A 20,886-nucleotide genomic window follows, 5' to 3' on the forward strand; every position below is an offset into this window, starting at 1 on the left:
TCTATTGATACCATCTTGTAGTTAAACTCTTACTGGAACAACTTGACAGTTTTCTACTGAATTCTCTAATGTTCCACCAGCGTTTCTGGAGCTACAAGGTACTGAGAATCACTTCACTATGTTGGAGGCCTCACTTTCCTGGTACAAATTCACTTTTTGTTTCTTCTAGATGCTCAAAATGGAATTCTTATGACATTCACATGAGTTAATTTGGTTGTTTACTCTGTCTGAAGTGAAGTTAGAAATTCAGCTACCTCAACTATTTTCAGAATGCTCTTGGGATATCTTTCCAATGACAAATGGAAAAGATGTAATTGTCCCAACTGTATAACAATGTCTTGGGGTAAGGTAGTTGTTAGTGGTGAGAGAGAACTTGTAATAAGATTACTGTTTGCATTTAGAGTTTTCTGTAACAGTTCTGACCAGACTCCCTTAAAACGTGAAACTTGTCTCTTAGTGTCCTTCGTTCACTGAAAAGCACTTTTTCTGTATAAAATGTCTAAGTGGGGAGCGTTTCTGCCTCTGTGCTGCAGTCCATTCTCTGCTGTCTCCTGTGACGCTGTTTCCAGGTTGCAATTCAAAGAAATTTCATCCAGTCAGAGCAATTCAGCTACAGTTAAAGAGAAAAACCTGCAGCCACACTCTGCTCTGTGTTTGGCTTCAAGGTGGGTCTGGGTCACCCATCCTCTGTGCCCCCACAACAGCCTCAGACGCTCTTGGAGCTCGTGCCACTCGGTCAGTGCGACCGCAGCACATGGGTGCGGTGAACCCCACACTGTTTGCTATTGTCATATACACTTACTGTAAAATCACTAGAGGAAAACAGTAAAGCGGCAATCACAGTCTTAACGCTGAATAATTCCAACGCTGTGTTTAGAAAAATGCTTTTTATTAACTAGATTGAGTTAGGCATCGTTGAAGTTGAAGAACAAGTACAGAAATACAAGTTCCACAACCAGTGCTAATTATTTAACACTAGTCTGTGGTTACTGATTTTTTTTGTTACTTCATATTGAGAATGCTTGCCGTACAATACAACGTCTTCCTAGTCCCAGTGAGTTTTCATTCGCTTGATTCTACCCTCTATCAGAAATTCCATTATAAAAGGATGGCTACCATGATGCTGGCCAACTGGAAGGTCCACATTTGGCTCTAAAGATTTAGGACAGTTCGAATGCTTAAAATGGAAAAGAAGAAAGAAAAATTACCAGTAAGTTCATTTTCTCCTCTTCCCTCCTTTTAATTGCTGAGACACACTTTATCTCAACCTATCTTAGAGGAATTAAGTTACTTATGCCTATAATATTTATTAAAAATCTTGTCTGAAAATGTTAGTAATGCTTGTTACCTTTGAGTTTTTTAGGTCTCTTCCCCAATAAGATAAAGTCAACTGAAGCTTTTTCAAACTATGTGAATGTCGTTTTTCAGTAGCTGGCCAAGAATATTGTTCAGGAACATTAATATTGACCTGCATTTGCTCTTAATTGCTTGGAGAATTTTAAGTCCCTTTCATTATTAGTTCTATAGGACATGCTCATGTAGGAATAAAGCATTGAAATGATACCAAAGTTTATAAATTGGAAAGGGGATCAAGTGCTGGATGAAATTAACAAAGATGAAATGCTTCCAATTGTAAAAGCTACAAATGCAGTTACTGTTAACTGATTGATCTAAAATAGGAATGCACATGACATAAAGCAGATTAAGTTACTATTGAGAAAGTTCTATGCAATGCATCAGTAAGGACTGAGATAAAATCTCCCCGTGCTGGTCCTCATTTTCCCTCGAGCACATCCTGCCTGTATCTGTATGGGGCTTTACAGTGATCACCCATTATATCCTCTGATCAGAAGACCTTATGGGCACAGCCTTTGTAGGGTGATCACTACTTGTCAAGTAGTGGAGTTGAGCCTCTTTAATAACTTGAATACAGCTTTAATAAAGCTTTAATACAGCTGTGGCCTAAGGCTGCAGTACCAACAGTCCAAACCGCCACTTATCTTAATGAAGGCAGAACCTGCTGCACGTTAATAAATACAAACCCATCATACAAATGTTCTACCCCACTTCAAACTAGAAAAAAAAATATTTTAAAATGTAGCACAGTAAAAGATCATTCCAAGTGATGGATTGTGTTGGTAATCTATCCTAAATAGTTTGAACATATACTGAAATCTACTATTTAATTAAAATAGACTAATAGCTTCACGACTTGTAAAAATGTATTAACGTGAACTCCCATTCAGTCTCTTCACGTTTGTTTTTCTGAGGAAGAACGTTCAGTAGCGTTGGAAGCCTAACGCTGACTTACGCCTTTTATCAGCTTTACATACGTGTGCATTTCCTTTATACATTGTTTGCTTTTCACTCTCTGCCTGTGTTTTGGCACATTCCTAGAAGCTCAGGGAAAGTCTATTTGTTTATCTCAGAACCAATGTGTGTGGTACGTGTCAGCCTTTATCCTCCTGCTTTAAAACATGACAGCAGGCAGGTAACCTATATTTTGACAGTGTCTCATCAATAAATGTCTTCTACGCCTTTCAATATTATGAACGTTACCTCTTTCCTGCATGCATCAGCTCAAAAGCCTCATTAACTTTGTCGAAAGGCAGAGTGTGAGTCACAAATTCATCAACCTTGATCTTTTTGGCCATGTAGTCATTCACCAGCTTCGGTACACTGTCTACGCTCTTCCAGCCTGAGAGACAGAAAGCGTGCGTTTGTTTTTCCCCTTCCCACCCACCTCGGAGAACAGAGAGTAATGAAAAATACACAACCTCTGCATGAGGTTTTAGCACTCGTGTGCTAAATATGAAAAGCAACCAGATCAGTGTCCTGTTTGTCCCTCCTGCTCTAGCGAGGAAGGAACATAAGAGCACATCTTATCTGAACACGTACATGCACTAACCTTTCACTAGGTGAAAGTCCCTCTATGGATCTTTATAACCCAACTACACTTTGTTTTACATGGAAAAGAGGCAATATAATAATAACATCAGGTTTGGATACTTCCATGAACTTCAGCAGTTAGAACCCCCAAGTTCTTGTTAGCTGTAAAAGTCTTGACATGTTTTTGGTGTGACAGCAGATGATATCTACCAAGAACTTGTTGCTTTTTATTTTAAAGCTCTTTAAGCAAATTGTGGGGCTGGGAATGTGCTATAGTGAATAAACAACACAAATATATTTATGTGTGTTCCCATCTCCCCAAAGACCAGGTCCTTTCACTGGACCAAACTGAACCTTCACTTGGTGATAACACAATCTCTATACCACTCATTTAGTACTGAGGAGCATATGGTTATATACTTCAAAATCTGTGAGATAACACACCAATGTCTGTAGGAATATCAGCTTTTGAAAGTCTTTATGTTACAAGGCAACACAAGCAAAAGCAAGGCAGCGTGTTCTTCCCAGCTTTAACCCGTAGTAAACTATTTTCCCCCCCGTAGCAGAGGAGAGTTACCTCCAAAGGCGGTCCCTTTCCATGTCCGCCCAGTTACCAGCTGGAATGGCCGCGTGGAGATCTCCTGACCAGCGCCAGCGACTCCGACTATCACGCTGACTCCCCAGCCTTTGTGACAAGCTTCCAAGGCAGCCCTCTTCACACACGGGTAAGACAAAGCAGAGTGTTTATTGCCTAAACTGGCACAGGTTGCGCTTCCTTTTGCCCATTAACGAATCCCCACATCAGTATTTAAGGAACAAAAAATACTACATTAAATTTTCCATTGGTTCAGACGCCTTATGCTGTTAAAGATTCATTTTGCTCTTTCTGTATCCCATCTGGCTTCCAGAGAAGTCACTCTGACCTTCCACTTGGAGTTGGGATAAACCACAATCAGAGACAATATAGACCACATTTCTGACAGTGAGGAATACTCGCCTTATATCCAGTATTACTTCTGCATTTCCAAAGGTTAAAATCATTATTTGAGGAATTAGGGAGATACTTGTGGTCCTTGAGTTTTTACCGTTCGTTGCACAATGTATTTTACGTGGTGGGTTTTGTCAATTTTTCGACTGTCAAGGTAGGAAAACTCAGGATTTTAAAGAACTCCCATTAAGGAAAAAAGTTTGTAGATTATAAGTGCCATTTTCAACCTAAAAAGTAGCATCTGCATCTACATAATTAGAATTGGATGTCAGTTGGTCATTTTAGTTATAAGAGTTACCATTTACTGTTTAAAAAAATGAATTAATGAGTAGGGCATGTTTTCTGTAGCAAGAAAGCAGCTCATTTTGCTGTTCAGCTCAACAACTGTGTGGCAGTTCGCTATCCGCTCCCTTTACATGCTATTGTTAGGCAAACACTCACCATAACTCCAACATTCCCAATGCACTCGAACGAGTAGTCGACCCCCCCATCGGTCATCTCCATCAGCACCTCCTGGATGGGCTTCTTGAAGTCTTGAGGGCTGATGCACTCAGTAGCTCCAAAATCCTGGGCTTTGGCAAACTTATCCTTGTTCAGGTCGATGCCAATGATCCGGGATGCTCCTGCGGTTTTACAGCCCATAATAACCGCCAGCCCAACTGCTCCTAAGCCAAAGACGGCACATGTAGAGCCTGGTTGCACCTAGAAGCCATAAGAGATCCATAACACAGAGAACATTTATCCTTCAGTAATGAGGGAAACATGGAAGCAAATATATATGGCTACAAGACTTTATCGCTTTGAAACTATACAGAAATTTAATCCAAAAGCTCTTTAGGTACTAAGCTTTTCTTTTTGCCCAAAGACTTGACTCCTTTCACCTCCCCATGACTCGTGCACACTCACAGCTCTGTCTCACCTGAGCTTTAAACTATCAGCACGACTTGCAGCAATATTACGTGGGATTGGAAAAGTAATTTATATACAGTTCGCATCAAAAGGGATGCGGAATGTTCTACCTGGATTTCCTTTAAAGGGCATCAGGTTCTTCTAACCTGCTCTGGCCTTTATGGAGAAGTTAGACATTCTTAGCTAAATATCAGCTGAAGAATAAATGGAAATTGGGTACATCACGTTTACAGTCCTAACCTGGTCCCTAAGCTGTCTGTGTGCTTTGGCTCACATACCATTGCCAGGACAAGCCCGAGGCAAGCGCAGCCTTTACCTTGGCGGTGTTCAGGGCAGCTCCGTAGCCAGTCGAGACGCCGCAGCCCAGCAGACAGACTTTATCCAGAGGTGCTGCAGCGTCGATCTTGGCTACTGAGATATCGGCCACCACGGTGTACTCGGAGAAGGTGCTGGTCCCCATGAAGTGGTAAATCTGCTTTCCTTTGCAGGTGAATCTGCAGGTGCCATCAGGCATGAGGCCTTTCCCTTGAGTAATTCTTATGGCAAAGACAAGAAAGTACAGTCAGAGTCTTAAGCAGTAAATGCTCTCACCGGGCAGTATCTGTTAAGTAGCGCAGAGATGCAGTTGCGTGCTTGCAGCGTTATTTTTTAATCATTCCAATAAACCCAGGTGTTCACAGAAATTAGATGCTGAAGTCTTAAAGCTTCGTGCTGCTCGTTCCTCCCCAGCAGCACTGAAAGAAATGGAGATTATCAAGATGTTGCCCTTGTTGGGTACCAGCACTAACTGTGCCGCTGCCACATCCCCATCTTCACCTCCTTCAGGGCATTTCCCTTGCGCAGCACCTGTCCTGTCAGCAGAGGTTTCTGTTGGGTTTCGGGAGACCTTTTTCAGAACGGGAGCTGGAAACCTACCCAGGAAGGTGTTAAGGAAAAAAGAGCTTTTTGTATAACTCTGTACCACTCTCACAGCTTTGGTGTTGAGCCCAAGAGCTAAATTCCCTGAAGTATTTCCCTTAATTATGGATTAAATATGGAGTCGGAGCATTTATGTTGTCAAAGCTGTGGACACAAGCCTGTAGTTTACACCACCACATACACGAAAAAAGAAAAACAGATTTATTTAAGGGAAAAAAATAAAAGGAAGAATAGGAAGTAGTGCATAACAGACTCCTTAAAACGTGTACTTTCCAAATCATTCAATGATGCACGAAAGATATTTACTCAAAGATAACTCTTGTCAGTTACTTTTGATAACTAGAACAGGTGTACACTGAACAAATACTATACTGTGTGTCAAAATAAAAAGCATACAGACCTTATCTTCTGGCACAAATTTGTTTGGGGATTCTTACAGAACTTGCACTCTCCACACTGGGGGATGTATAGAGGGATAACGGTGTCCCCTGAGAAAGAAGAAGTGGCTAGTTAACAAACGAGGCATTAGGAAAATAAATGAAGTTATTTAACTTTCATGGCTTTTATTGTGTTCACTTAAAGCTTCTTACCCGGCTTTAGTTTCGTTACTCCTTCCCCCACGCTCTCCACAATTCCTGCTCCTTCGTGGCCCAAGATCACAGGGAAACATCCTTCAGGATCAGCTCCACTCAATGTATAGGCATCGGTGTGACAGACAGCAGAGGCGACTATCTGTGAAGAAACAGGATAGTAGCACAGATCTACATACCTCCCTTTGGCCTGAAACTCGGAAAAATCGCCGGGACAAATCTGCCAATGCTGGTAGCGCTTGTGGTACGGCCAACATACTTTAACTGGCAAGGCACTGTTTTGTACTTCGAAAAAGGAAAGTCATGACAATACACCTTTTCTCATTTCCATCAACTGAATTCTGATGTTGAAACGGGTAGAAGATGACGTCTGGTTTCCTAAAGCCAGACACCGGTACTCTAAACTATCCCAACGCAGGCTGGCATCCTGGATTTGAAGTAAGTTGTTCTCTAAAAGGTAAAATGACCAGAGTCCACACAGAACTCTCGGTACTGCCATAAATCCAGATTAAGTCTTAAGCACCATGCAGAGGCCCTTTCCACTCGCCTTCACATACACTTTCTGGCAGATACGGGCTACTGAATAAAATAAACAGGAGATCTAAATAATATCTGAATAAACAGAAGATCTAAATACCATAATTTCCTTTGTAAAGCCAACTGAGATGCTAGCGAACTGGCGCTATCCATTCAACATTTCCTCTGTTGGTAAACAAACTGTTCAGCTTTACTACTCAGTCTCCCAAAATACAATGCATACAGGTAACGATTGATTTAATTACCTTGATACGAACTTCATGAGCTTTTGGTGGAGCAACCTCCACCTCCTCAAGAGAGAGAGGTTTACCTGCCTCCCAGGCAACTGCAGCCTTGCATTTGATCACCTGAAAGACAACAAGTGAGAAAATGAGAGAAACGCTTCTGGCTCTTGGAAAGAATCCCAGATCTGAAATGCAACATTTCAGCACAAAAGCTTAATTGCCCTACATTTGTTCTCAGGAAGCTAAATGATAAGTGAGCCAAGATCTGAAATTCGGATGTCATTCTCTTATTGAGCAAAATAAGGATAAAACGGGCAGGGTATCAAATAATCTGAGTTTTGCTTTCTGACCGACAAAAGATGTGCATTAGCTTCCTGCAGGACACTCGGACGAGCTGTGCAATCAAATCCAAGCCCTTACCTACATAAAGCCTGATGAGGAATGCTGTCCCAAACAAGACAGATCCCTTTGCAATCTACTCCAGAATAGCATCCCATGCATTTTGGAATAATTCAGTTACACCAGACGACTTGCACTGATTTTCTTCCATGCAAACATGATCTAAGCCATAGCCATGACAGCTGGAAACATGAAGCATTTCACAGCATGCACTATATATTGATATAAGAAAATGACATTTTGAGTATTCAAACTAGCTGTGGTGTTTGTGTGGAAGCACTGAAAGGCAATTAATGCAAATTTCCAATTGCCAGCCTTTTAAAAATGTGACTGCCTGGAAGAAATAACAGCACCAAGACCACTTGCTGAGCTTTGCCAGGTCTGATTCATCACCCGTGTGTACAGGAAAATGGGTAGTTTATGAATTTCTGTAGTATTTCTGATGTACAATAAACTATAAGATTTTAACAGAACCTGTTAACCTCGCTGTACCTGAAACAGAACTGCAGACATTTACCTTGGCTTAAACACACTAAAATAAATACTGCCAACCCTAAAAGGCCTGAAGCTTTGTAGCAGAAAACAAACCTCAAACCCTGAACTCCCCTTGCCCTGCTTTTTATTCCCAGGATAAATATTATAAAAATGCACTGAATGCAGCACAGTAACTAACTGTGGAGTCACAGCCTGGGCATTGGGCCATAATCGCAAAATGTACCAAAGATTTTGCCAGAAAATCTAAATTGAAGGCACATGGTGCAAGAAGAGCCGTCATTCTGTGAATCATTTAGAGGTTTTCAATCCGTCCCTCATAAAGTCACTTGTTCTCGCACAGGATGCTGCATATCCCTGAAATCTGAGGTTCTACAAGCTTAGTTAAATGCAGGATTAAAGAGGGGAGAAAAGAAAAGTCTCCTTATGGGATAAATTCTGATCTTCCCAAAACGAATATTACACATCTGGAAGTCTGTTTTGAAGTAATACGTCATGATTGAGACACTTTTAAAGAAGCTGGCTTGTGAAATCACAGTCAGCTCACACAGCCATAAAGGCCCCTGGACTATCTGAAAAGTCCCATCTCCTGACCTTTTGATACTCAAAGCTTTCCACTGTTGCTTTGCTGAAAATCTTGAAGCCAACGACTGGGAAAACAACAAACCCAACCAGCTTTCACCAGTTCTTCATTTTCTCTATTAATGCATTAGTACAGGAACACAGCTGTGCACTCGGGAGCCAACACTCTCCCAGCGCTGTGCGCAAAATGATGCGTTTTTCACTTCCTTCAAGCTTATTAAGTCACATCTACCCAAAGCCCATAGAAAACCGGGCAAGCTCACGGTCTTCTGCTTGTTCTTCCACCCCACAGGGTCCGCGCACACCGGCGGAACCCGCGGGGCCAGCACCGCGCTCCGGGGCTGGTTACAACGCGGGGCGGCAACGCCTGGAGGTTCGCTCCTTATCCTGCCAATACAGCGCAAACACCGCCCTGATTCCTGCCGCCCCTTACACGCGTGGCACAGGCCGACCCCCCGCCCCGCACCCCACACTCCGCTACCGCAGCGCTGGGGCTGGAGCGAAGAAATCAGCGAGGGCCCGCAAGCCCCTGGCTCCGGAAAGCGTCCCAGCGCGGGCGGGGTGGCTGCAGGGCTGCGAGCGCCGTGCAAACAAACACCGTACAAACAAACAGAAACACCGTGCGAACAAACAAGCACCGCGCACACACGGGCGCTGCCTCACCCCGCCGGCCATGACGCGCCGTCCCGCCGTTCGCCGGAAGGGGCGGGGCAGAAGGGGAAAGGTCGCCCCGCCCACTCCCCGCCGCTCGAGCGCATGCGCGCTGCCGCCGCCCCCCCCCCCGCCCGCGTGCGGGGCGGGGTGGAGCGCGAGGCGGCCGTTAGAGTGACCGTTAGAGTGACCGTTGAAAGCGGCCGTTGGGGCGGGGGTGAGGGCAGGTGAAGAGCGCGGCGATGGACGAAATGCCTCCTCCTCGGGTATGCACCGAACTCTGCTCTTTAGTGACCAACAACAGAACCCCAGGGAATGGCAGAAGATGTGCCAGGGGAGGGTCAGCTGGACATTAGGAAAAGGTTCTTCCCCCAGAGGTGCTGGACACTGAACAGGCTCCCCAGGGAGGTGTCACGGCCCCAACCTGACAGTGTTCATGAAGAGACTGGACAACGTCCTCAGACACTCGGGGTGACCTGTGGGGTTGTCAGTGCAGGGACAGGAGTTGGACTCGACGATCCCTGTGGGTCCCTCCCAACTCGGGCCATTCTGTGATTCTTGCCCTGGGGTGCAGGGCAGGGGCTCCCGCTGGGGTTCCCAGCCTTGCAGCGCTGCTCTCCCTGCAGACCCGAGGGCACACAAGAGTCTGGCCATTTTCTCGCGGTCCCGCATTGTGGTGTGGCCGTTTTTGTGGCTCCTGTCTCCAGCATGTGTTCTTTGCACCCCAATCAGTGCTCGGCTAGTTAAGCCATTAGTGCCAACTTGGAGAAAAAAATAAACTTCAATAACACAACATAAATAACTATAGCATTTTAAAAGTAACATAAAAATGACGCAAAACTTAATCACTTATGGAAAATGGCGAATCTGTAGGGTCAGGAAAGCTGAAGGTAATTCAGGCAGTGAAAGTGCTATACACGTGTCACCTACAGTGAAAGGTGATGAGAAGGAGTGAAAGGATGTGTGATCAGGCTGCCTGTTCCATGACCTTAAGGCTTTCCACTAGTTACTTAGTTTGTGTTCACTGATGCCGCTACAACCTTGTTGAAATCAAAGCAGGGTTTGTCCATTTCCTTGGTCACATTCAGCTCTGTCAGCCTCCCTTGTGAATTTCATGCTCTTGGTCACCCCCGGTTTATCAGTGCTTCTAAAAACAAACATTTTATGTTTAACTAAACTCTGCAGTTCTTAACTTTTGTTAGTATCTGACATTCTGGAAACTGCAGGTACTGATTCTGGTAGAGAAAAGTGTAAAATATATAAATAATAATTGTTTAATGTTCATAGTCCAATTTCAGAGATTAAAGTGGTTGTTTTTTTCATTTTTCCTTCCCTTGCAGTTTTGTGATGCCACCTCCAGTGTCACTGTGTGCTACTGGAAGCCCCTACACATGGTAAGTGGTTTTGCAACTTTCTTCCTGTTCTTAGTACCATGCAAGTAAATCCACACTGTGCTCTTGACGGACCTGTCTATGCTTTGTCATGTGTCTTTCAGGTTTATATGGGAAAGTTCTGTAGGTGAGGGCTCCCAGTGCTACCGTGGCTTTGACAATGGGGTTGGTTTTGGTGTGTTGTTCTAGAAGGTGTTATGTGCTAATCAGAAACATCAGTTTGGATGGAGAAAACATTGTCTGGTTTATTTTCCCCAAACAAAACAGTATGCAGTGAGTGAAGTGGCACGCAACCATCAGGTGGCACTGATTTAGTGACAGAGCTCATTGCTACTTGACATAGCAACAATTCAAAATAATTGCTGAAGTGCAGGTTACAATTGACTTTCGGGCAGACTTATTTTATAGCAGTCAATTTTTGTTTCATCTAGGTTTAGATTTTTTCAAAAATGAAGAATGAATGTTTCTGTGAAGTTAGCAAAACTTAGAAGTATTGCATGACGGTACAGACGGAGGAGGTGGTTTGCTTCTAATACATCGGTGTGGTGGGATTTTTTTCCCAACCCTGCACAAACCTAGTATGTGTTTATATTTACTACAGAGCTGCAGGGCTCATTCATTACTTTCTTTGAGACTTGTCACTAGAATCAAATTAAGGCTGTGCAGATGCACATGCAGTATTAGGGAAACATATTGTTTACTGAGAAGAACTTTATTCTAGTGTTTTCTTGGTAGGGAAGTGCTAAAACTCAAAACTTTTAACGAGTCATTTTGGTGTTATCTCATTACCTGTGACCTTATCGTTTTATCCTTTAAAAGTAGTTAACAGAATTATGGGTAACTTTTATAGCGGGGCAAAGTGAGTTCCATGGGCAAAAGTTACTGTAATTTGGCAGACAATATGGAATTTGTTAATCCTTGATAACTTTTTTGTGTGTTCATGATGTGCTGTGTAATCGCTGTTTGTGCTGAGGGCTTTGCAGAAGTTCAAAGGGCTACGGATTGGGATAAGAATTGCTCAAAAGAGGCCAAAAGGCATGATAGTGTTATGGGTCCAATGTTCAGCAGCAAAAGAAGGGTCTGTTCAGCGGAATGACCTGCTCACAGCGGCAATTGTGTTCTCTGGGGAAGTTTTTGCACAGTTGTACTGTAATATTATGTGGGACTTGGTGCTGGAAATCTATGAAAAGTACAACAGCATTTGCAAGAAGGAGAGCACGTCCATGGAATGTGTATAAATGTTACATGATAAGTTATCTACTGCTCTGTATATGCTTCAAATAATATAGCGCTAGCTACTGTCCCTTATTGCCTTTCAATGCATACCATTCCATTTTGTGTGAGCTGCACTTTCTTAAATGCATATATCACGTAGACCTAGAATAAACCTGTCATGTTCTGCACTAAAATTAGGAGGGTTTACTGCCATTAAGATTATTTATGATAGTTTGATCTGATTAGTCTTCTTTTGATTTCTAGGCTACTTTACCCCATTTGTTCCTGTGCAAACAAAGCCAGATACAGCAAAAAGTTTTCCCCTTGTTTAGTGTTTATACCCTTAATTTATTTTTGGAAACTGAGCAGTAGAATTTATTAAAATAGAATTGTAGCTGAAACAGATAAACTAAATAACGGAAACTACTGCAAAGAGCAATGCGTCCTTTCCCTTGTTACCCTGGAAAGAAATACCACACGATAAAATATTGGATGCACATAGTCATGTGTAATTTGGCAACCAGCTAGAATCACCAGATTTATCATACACTCAACTGTGAGCTGCTGCCAAGGAGTGCCTATAAAAGGAACAGAAAGATGATGGACAAAGAGGTTACAAATCGATATTATATGGTTAAATGCCAGTAAAGAGAATCAGTTTTTCCTGGTCACACATGAGAACTTGACTCCAGCATGTCAGAAATGCCAGAAAGCCAGTTCATCCTTCTGCCCGTCCCACTCCTGGGCCTGCTGTGCAAGATTTCATGGTGTCTGTAATGAAAAAAGTTTCCACATGCCTAATTTAGCCTTGAGGACCTTCATGATCCAACCAGCTCTAGTCTTAGACCAGGAACCATTTAGAATGCTATAGTGAGCAGAGCTCAACAAAATTGAACAAAATTATAGATGTGCTAATATAAATTTTTTTTCTTTAAAAAAATCTGTTAAGATGTAAAAAAAAATCCCACAGTCCTGATCTGAAAAACAAATGCAGCATTCATGAATCAGGAAGGCATCGCTCTGCAGACTCCTGCGTAGGCCACCCATCCCTACAGGTGATTCACATGTCCTTCATGCCTCTTATCCTGTCAGTGCTCTGCCTGGATTTGGTGGAGCAAAGATGTGCTTCTTCTCCAGGATTAGTTGCTTTCATGTGCTTTGCAATCTTCACTCCACTATGAAAGTGGACTGATGTTTAAGTGCTTAGCTGAAAACAAAAATAGTCTTGAATCTGTTCAGACAGACCCGCTTTACACGGCTTTTGAGCCTTATTTTAGTTGGTTTTGGTCACTATTCAGTTTTCTGCATGGTGCAAGAGTTGGAGAGCAGTTCCAGAGGACAAATGCTGTAGGGCTGATTTCCCATATGATTGCGAGTGTTTGAAGTTTACAACAACAAATTTTACAAATACTGTGACGGATAATGTAATCATTCAGTTGCTTCCTAGATAACATTAATACATATGGCTTATGTTTCCGTCTCACACGTAAGGACATAAACGTGAACAGTGCTACATGTACTGGTATTCCCTGCCTCTTAGGACATGTCCAGTCTCTGCTGTTGAGCTTATAGTCTACAAAATGGTTGTCAAAAGGTCTCTCAAATGTGTCATATTATTTTTCCTTAAACATCCATGCGTTGCTCTCCTCCGTCAAAGTCCCAAACCCAACACTGACGTGAAGACAACACAGATTTCGGAACTGCCGACTCCCTGCTCGCAGTTGTGAAGTGCTATGGGGAGCTGACATCTCTGCCAAACATTTGGAATGGATGTGGATGTCGGGGGGAGTTGACCCTGAGATCCTGTTGCTGTGCGGCTTTGTGTGCACCTTAGGAAAGGACTTTCTTTCTTATCGATTAATAGAGGGAAAAGAAAATCAAACTTGTATGTCAGCAGGCATGGATTTAATGAGTAGCTTTTTAATGACAGATAGTGTATATCTGCATTCAACCATATTTCGTATCCTGACTTGCTCTATGTGTTCATGTGTCAGATAAGTTTTAATTAGGAGACAATAGGGCAAAGTAACTTGATAAGAAAACCTCATTTTTTTATGAAAAGGGCTGGAGTTGCAGCATTCACCCAGCTGAGATGGGGACTGAGACCTGTGGGCAGAAGTGTGTAAGGTGGGTGAAGGTGGGAAGCAGCAGTAGTGGAGGGTGCAAAGGCAGGTGTTCGCTGCTGGGACCAGGGCTGTGATGGAAGGGCCTGTGGTATGAGGAAGAGCTCCTCCTGCCCCGTGGGACTCTGTTGATGGAGTGCACTGCATGGGACAAGTTTGACTGAAGCCCTTTATTGCTAAAAGCATTTTCTCGGGAGAGGCGTCCTCCTGGGTCTTGGCTGGGCACGGGAGAGCTGGCAGTGGCACCGGTGTTGGCCAGTTCTTCGTTTGCATTCACTAAGTGAGGTGCTGGGTGACGAGGGAGGTGGTCTGCTGTGCTGGTCCCTCTGCTCACCTCCCACAGTTGTGTCCTTCAAAAGAGCAGGACAGTGCGAATACTGAAAACGGAAAAGAAGGGGGGAGTTACAAGTGCTGTGTCTGGAGTGTTCAGGAGCAGGCAGCGGGCAGGCAGGTGTGCCTGAGGACCGGCTGCGTCTTTCTCATCCAGCGTCGTCCTAACTCTGCTGCATGTGACGTGCAGCAACGGGGCAGCCTTCCAAACGTGCTGAATGGAACCCTCGGGAGCTAAGGCACCTTGTCCCTCCCCAAAGTCTTGTGCTGCCACTGTCAGATACATTCCTCCTTCCTTTGGCTTTGATGCTGTTGTTGCCAAGGATGCCCCTTACTCCTCGTTCTCCTTTGCCTGTCCTGTGCTTACAAACGGTCGGCCCTGTTACTCAAAAGTCTCGGATGCTTTCTGAGAAGGGAGCATTGCGTGCTCTGCCTGCCAGAGGGGTTGGGCAGTTTGAATTTTGGGTGGAGGTGGCGTGTGCTGTACCTCACTTGTGCTGGTCAGGATCTCACCTTTTTCCTGCACGTAACAGCTCAAATCCCTCGTTCACTTTAGCAAATGGCAGCGTGTGCGTGATCAGCAAGTCTGAGTTGATTTTCTTCTCCAGATAGATGGAAACCAATTTGGGGATAAAATTTCTTGCCTTCGAACCTAGAGACAGGAGAAATCACTCGCCGTGAATAATCAGAGAAATGCTGTTTTGATAATGTAATGTTCGTAGAGTTTTCTGGTGCCAACAGTGTAGCAGCTCTCCTCTGAGCAGAATATTAGAGCTGACCACGAGCTTGTCCCATCTGCCAGCCTTTGCCTACCTGTAAAATATACTTAAGCCTGCGCCCTTGTGATGCATGCTACCTGTTTCTTTTAATGCATCAAATTTAAGAGGATGGGGCTAAAAATGCAGGGGTGTTCCTCCTCTGAGCTGAGAGTATAGCTGGATGGAGCAAGAAGATCCTGGAGGTGCATTTACCACTCCTCTGGCATAAAACACAAATACTTAAATTGCAGTAAAATGCAAACCAAGATCAATTGCTGGGGTTAAATGTGAGTGTGTATGAGAGTGGACACTCCTGAAAGGCCAAGTAGCAGGTATGTGTGCAATGGAGGGTTGAGGATGAGAGCAATCAAAAGAGTGCAGAAGTGTCTTGTAGAGTGTCTTGTAGGAGAGAGCAAGATGCCATAGGAAGGTGTAAGTGGGGCAACAAGGAATGGCTTTCATGGGACATTTATGATCTTCCTGCACATAGTGTAGGTTCAGGACTGAACCCCCAGTGACTGGAGAAAGGGAAGCATCACACCCATTTTTAAAAAGGGTGAAAGAAGGAACCTGGCAACTACTGACCAGTCAGCCTCACCTCCATGACTAGTAGGAACATGGAACAGATCCTCCTGGAGGATGTGTTGAACGATATAGAAGACAGGGAGGTGACATGCCTCACCAAGGGCAAATCATGCCCAACTGCCCTAGCGGCTTTCTACAATGGAGCGACTGCATCAGTGGACAATCGAAAAGCTAGATGTCATCCACCTGGACTTCTGTAAGGCCTTTAATACAGTCCTCCACAACATTCTTGCCACTAATTTGGAGAGATATGGGTTTGACAGGTCAACTCTTAGATGGGTAAGGAGTTGGCTGGATGGCCACATGCAAAGAGTTATAGCCAATTGCTCAGAGTCCAAGTGGACACCAGTAATGAACAGTGTGCCTCAGCATGGGGCCTGTACTATTTAGTATCTTCATCAGTGACATAGACAAAGGCATTGAGTGCACCCTCAGCACATTTGCAGATGACACCAAGCTGAGTGGTGCAGCTGAGGGAAGGGATGCCATCCGCAGGCACTTTGGCGGGCTTGAGGAGTGGGACCATGGGAACCTCATGAAGTTCAATGAGGCCAAGTGCAAGGTCCTGCACCAGAGTTGGGGCAATGCCCAGTATCAGTACAGAGTGGAGAAAGAATTGATTGAGAACAGCCCTGCAGACAAAGACTAGAAGATACTGGTGGATAAAAGAGTTTTTAATGACAAAGGTGGTGAGACACTGGAGCAGGTTGCCCAGAAGAGTTGTGGATGTGCCATCATTGGAAGTGTTCAAGGTCAGGTTGGACAAGGCTTTGGGTAACCTGCTCTAGTGAAAGATGTCCCTGTGCACAGCAGAAAGATTTGACAAGATGACCTTCAAAGCTCCCTTCCAAACCAAACCATTCAGTGATACTGTGAATTGGAAATTACCGTGAAGGGTAAAGACTGAAATATCTAAATTGCTGTCTTGAGTTTCCTACCTCCGAGTACACTCCCCTTCCATGTACGCCCCGTCAGCAGAAGCAGAGGATCAACAGGAACTACTCCACCAGAAGGCAGTTCCCCAACCATCACAAAGACACCAGTGTTCATATTGCAGGAGGCCAGGGCAGCAATCTAATGGGACAGGCAAATTAATTAGAGAACGCGCTGATGAGTTTGTCAGAAAAGCTTTCTTTCTGTGCTGCCATCTGCCCCTCACGGTAATCTGAAATCACAGCAGACATGGAGAGCTCATTCCCTTTTTTAAGACTCGTACATCATTTTCTCCCAAAGCCCACAGGCGGCCTTTCTGAGCAAAGGGGTGTCCCGTAGTGCAGGCAGCGGGCAGGGAACTGCCTGCAGGGCTGAACTTTGCCCTGGCGGGAGCCCGTAAATAACATGGGAGAGAGGAAACGTGCTGAAATGCCACCTACCATGGTATCCACACGCCCAATGGCCTCAAAGGAGTAGTCCACGCCGTGGCCAGTCATCTCAGTGACCATCTCCTGGATGGGCTTGTTGAAGTCCTGAGGATTGATGCAGTCAGTGGCTCCCAGCTCCTTGGCCTTGGCAAACTTATCGTTGTTGATATCAATGGCAATGATGCGGGAAGCTCCAGCCACCTTGCAGCCCATGACAACAGAGAGGCCAACTCCTCCGAGGCCAAAGACGGCGCAGGTGGAGCCTGGTTTTACCTGCACAACAGGGGCCCTGTGAGTCTCCAGCGTGAACAGGAGGTTTCTGTCACACAGGGCTGGGGAGGGTGCGAGGGCAGCCACGGGGCTGATGCTCGACACGCCTGAATACCAACCTTGGCAGTGTTGATGGCAGCCCCGTAGCCGGTGGAAAACCCACAGCCGAGCAAGCAGACCTTGTCCAGGGGTGCAGCAGAATCTATCTTGGCAACGGCACACTCAGGAGTCACAATGTATTCTGCAAAGGTGCTGACCCACAGGAAATGGTGGATCTGTTTCCCTTTGCAAGTGAACCGGCTGGTCTTGTCAGGCATCAAGTTCTGTGATTCTATGAAGCTGTTGGGAGGCACATGCATTTGTTTGTCATCAAGTAAAGCACGTGTGGAGGTGTCTGGTTGAGAGACAGCTGACCCCTTTTGAGTAGAGGGGAGGGAGAAGCAGACTCACTGGGACTTCATGCAGTAGTTGGCTTCGGGGTTCAGGCAGAAGGTGCATTCCCCACAATAAGGAATACAGAGAGGGATGACTTTGTCTCCTGCAACAAAGCAGATCCCTGTTAGGAGCTGCTTGCTCAGCAGGCTCTGGGGTGCTGCCTGTTGGAGCCTCTGTGGAGCTTTCCCATGGCAGCATCCTACCAGGAACCCTCTGCTCCCTCTGTCCTGAGGACACGCTTGTGTGCATGGGGAATAGAGCCGGAATGTGCATGAGACAGCCCAGTGCAACCAGTGTGCACTCAGGTTTTGAGCCAGTGATGAAGGAGCAGGGTGGTTGAATGTCTGAACTTGGGGCAACATCATCCGCTTTAAGAGCTGACTCCTGGGTGTGTGTGTGTGTGTTTTACCTGGTTTCACAGAGGTCACTCCTTCTCCAATGCTTTCCACAATCCCAGCTCCTTCGTGGCCTGGGATAATAGGGAAATCAATGTTAGGAAAGCCACCATGCGCAACGTAGTCATCTGTGCGACAAATGCTAGCGGCTACAATCTGTTTGGAGAAGAAAGAGCAGTTGAGCTCTAGAAACGCTTTGGCATCTGTTTAACTCAATTTGTGGAAGGATTTTTCACAGTGCTGCTCTGGACTATTATGGCTTATGGGTGGGGATAGATCCCTGACAGGTATAACCCACAAGAAGAGCAATTCTGACAAGACAGAAAAAAAAAGAAAAATGGAATCCATTTTTACCTTGATACGAACTTCACCTGCCTTTGGAGGTGCAACCTCCACCTCCTCAACAGAGAGGGGTTTGCCCGCAGCCCAGGCAACAGCAGCTCTGCATCTGATGACCTGGAAGCAACAGAGAGGGTTATGCTGCTGACTTTGGTAGGTGACATGGAGATTATCCCTGAAGGGAAGAGACTCAAGTATACTTCATAGATTTGACAGCAATGCATGTGCTGCTGCATCTTCCGGCCAGAGGAGCAGCACTTTTAGTACCAGGGAAATGCCTGTTAGGAGCTTTCCTGTTGGTCTGGTAAGATAAAGGACTGAGGGCCACAAGACAGTTTATGGAATGGTCCCTGTCTGTCTGGAAGCTGGATGATTCTTTCCCTTGCCAAAGGGGTGATTTGTGTATGGCATGTCCCAAACCCCAGAGCTGGTTTGATAGCAGAAAATTCAGCTTTCAGCTAGCAAGCGGTTTTGGCAAGGAAACAGTTGAATGCAGGAGTGGAGTGGCTGCAAGACTGCGACTCTGAAGAGCTGCGTTTCCCTGCCAGTGCGGGAACACACAGCGGGGCTGAGCAGGAGGGTGTTTTTCAGGACAGAACAATTCAGCGTTTCCACTCCTGAGCTGCTGGGCAGAACGGGAGAGGAAGGCATTGCCTAAGGCAGGTACCGACATGTGCAGTTGTATGAAAGCAGAAGGTGGTGTGACTGGAGGAGTTTGGAGGGGTTAGTGGAGCAATGACAGAGGAAAGAGGGTGTGCAGTAGAGGTGCACAGGCTGAGCCATTTGCAGAGTATTTCCCCAAGAACAGGCCCCCTGAGGAAAGAAGAAGGGAGATGAGTTGTCCTTACTTTTCCCGCAGTGGCCATGAGGTCCCTGTTAGCAGAGCTGTTGCTGTTTGTGCAGCAGGCTGGAGGGAAGCTGCCGTCTGTCTGCCCAACGCCCCGTGTTGCGAAGTGTCCTGGCTGTGGAACTGGAGCCTTCCTGGGCAGCCGCAGGGAGCGTGGGGAGTCCTGGTGTGGAACGGTCGCCAGAGGGCTGTGGTTAATCCGTGTCTGATGCAGGACGCAGAGGAGCACAGGGAGTGTTGAGCAGAGGAGCTGGTGTCAGCAGGGAGACGGCAATGGGTGGCAGCCCTCTGCACTGGAGCGGGCAGAATTCCTCCCGGGAGGCTTTTATTGGTGGCTCTGCCCTCGGGCCGTGCCCTGCCCTGCCCTCCCTGCCTGACAGGCACAGAGAGCTCAGCCAGATTTCTATCCTCTGGTCCCTGCGGGTGGCTGTGGAGGGAGGATATTTGCAGCACCGCCTCCCTTGGATTCTCTTGTTATCAAGAGGTAGCATTTCACCTGGCAGTGGTTCAACCCACGGAATTTCAAAAGGACAGAAGATTAAAGCAAGAAAACACACACAGTGAAGTCATGTTATGGTGGACAAGCCCTCATGCCATTTTGGAGTGAAGATTAACTGTTTGTGGTATTGCAGCTATTTTCACCTGGGTATTTAGGGGAGAATGTGTCAGGAAGGGTGTTGCGTTTCCAAGGACACATTCGTTTCACGCTTGTGTAGCCACTTCTGCAAGGGGACTTGCTCTTCTGGTTCTCACAGAGCTGTTTCTGCTGAGGCATCAAGCAAGGTGATATGCAGGAGGCTGGATGAGTGAGACACTGTTGGAGGACCAGGCTAAGATGAGCCCCCCGTGCATGGCCGTCAGGTTTGGGAACTGCTTCTTCACTTAGGACTACGTCAGCCCCAGATTTACATTTTTCAGGGGGCTGTTTGGAGAAGTTTGTGTTGGCAGCAGCAGCAGCAGCACTTGCTGTTGCAAGTGTGAACCCCTAGTGCCCAAAGCCCCTGAACCCATCTCTGGCTTCACCGATGGAGACCTGCAATGTTAGTGTTCCCCAGCAGCTGGCTGGGTTCTTGCCCGGGCAATGGTGGCCCTGTGGTGTGGCAGTGGCTCCAGCTGTGTGAAAGTGCCGCTGGGCAGCCTGTTCCCCAGCCCTGCTGCTCAAGCCCAGGCTCTGTGTGATGATGGCCACGTGCAGGAACATGGGAGCACTCAGCTGTATGCAACGTGAGGGTCAATAGACACTGGCATAATTTAAAGTCTGGGGAAGCAGTATTTGTACTTTGTCAGGTATAGAGTTTGTCTCTTGGGAGATTATTGGATATTTCATGGATTTTGTGGATTTTTCATAGTGTTGTCGTGTGCTAAATGCCAGATTGTGCTCTGATGGGAGCACAGACCCTGCTTGTTCACAGGAAAGCTCCTAAAGGAAGGGTTAGGCAGAGCTGCTGCATGTGGCCCTGAACCCACTTGGAGAACCTCGGGATCAGAGGCATTTCGGAGATCTGTCAGAAACACTCCATCCAGAGCTGCACAACCACACACCCAAATTAATCTTCAGCTGAGTGTGGACGGGGATCTGCAGGGAGAAATATGATTTACTCCAAATTCAGACAAATGGTGACATTAAATTTTAATCTCTGCAGTAATTTCCTTGTCTA

General features: G+C 45.7%; 2 protein-coding genes across 2 annotated transcripts; both read right to left on the bottom strand.

Moving 5' to 3' along the window:
• Positions 1–872: 872 nt before the first annotated feature.
• On the bottom strand, positions 873–9,246 carry LOC309439123 (alcohol dehydrogenase class-3). Its single transcript, XM_082051267.1, has 9 exons — positions 9,192–9,246; positions 7,077–7,178; positions 6,295–6,436; positions 6,105–6,192; positions 5,103–5,322; positions 4,319–4,579; positions 3,467–3,602; positions 2,560–2,698; positions 873–1,177 (listed from the first exon to the last, which is right to left on the bottom strand). The coding sequence occupies exons 1-9, from the start codon at positions 9,201–9,203 to the stop codon at positions 1,153–1,155; spliced, it is 1,125 nt and encodes a 374-aa protein (XP_081907393.1). The 5' UTR covers positions 9,204–9,246; the 3' UTR covers positions 873–1,152.
• A 4,708-nt stretch (positions 9,247–13,954) lies between these two features.
• Positions 13,955–19,457, bottom strand: LOC309439125 (alcohol dehydrogenase 1-like). Its single transcript, XM_082051269.1, has 9 exons — positions 19,230–19,457; positions 18,397–18,498; positions 18,057–18,198; positions 17,663–17,750; positions 17,332–17,551; positions 16,955–17,215; positions 16,520–16,655; positions 14,752–14,890; positions 13,955–14,285 (listed from the first exon to the last, which is right to left on the bottom strand). Exons 1-9 carry the CDS (start codon positions 19,245–19,247, stop codon positions 14,261–14,263), a joined length of 1,131 nt encoding a protein of 376 aa, XP_081907395.1. The 5' UTR covers positions 19,248–19,457; the 3' UTR covers positions 13,955–14,260.
• Between the last annotated feature and the right edge of the window lie 1,429 nt (positions 19,458–20,886).

Source organism: Streptopelia decaocto (genome assembly GCF_964273445.1).
Source record: "Streptopelia decaocto genome assembly, chromosome: 4".
In the NCBI taxonomy this organism is placed as follows: Eukaryota; Metazoa; Chordata; class Aves; order Columbiformes; family Columbidae; genus Streptopelia; species Streptopelia decaocto.

What these genes read in the sequence shown, in the direction of transcription:
- LOC309439125 (XM_082051269.1), bottom strand. An exon ending in GAAGGGGAGTGTACTCGGAG is followed by an intron (nt 14,891 to 16,519) that starts GTAGGAAACTCA and finishes TCCTGTCTCTAG; the next exon opens with GTTCGAAGGCAAGAAATTTT. An exon ending in CTGTTACGTGCAGGAAAAAG is followed by an intron (nt 14,286 to 14,751) that starts GTGAGATCCTGA and finishes TTCCGTTTTCAG; the next exon opens with TATTCGCACTGTCCTGCTCT.
- LOC309439123 (XM_082051267.1), bottom strand. An exon ending in AATTTGTGCCAGAAGATAAG is followed by an intron (nt 5,323 to 6,104) that starts GTCTGTATGCTT and finishes CTTTGCCATAAG; the next exon opens with AATTACTCAAGGGAAAGGCC. An exon ending in GAAAGGGACCGCCTTTGGAG is followed by an intron (nt 2,699 to 3,466) that starts GTAACTCTCCTC and finishes TCTGTCTCTCAG; the next exon opens with GCTGGAAGAGCGTAGACAGT.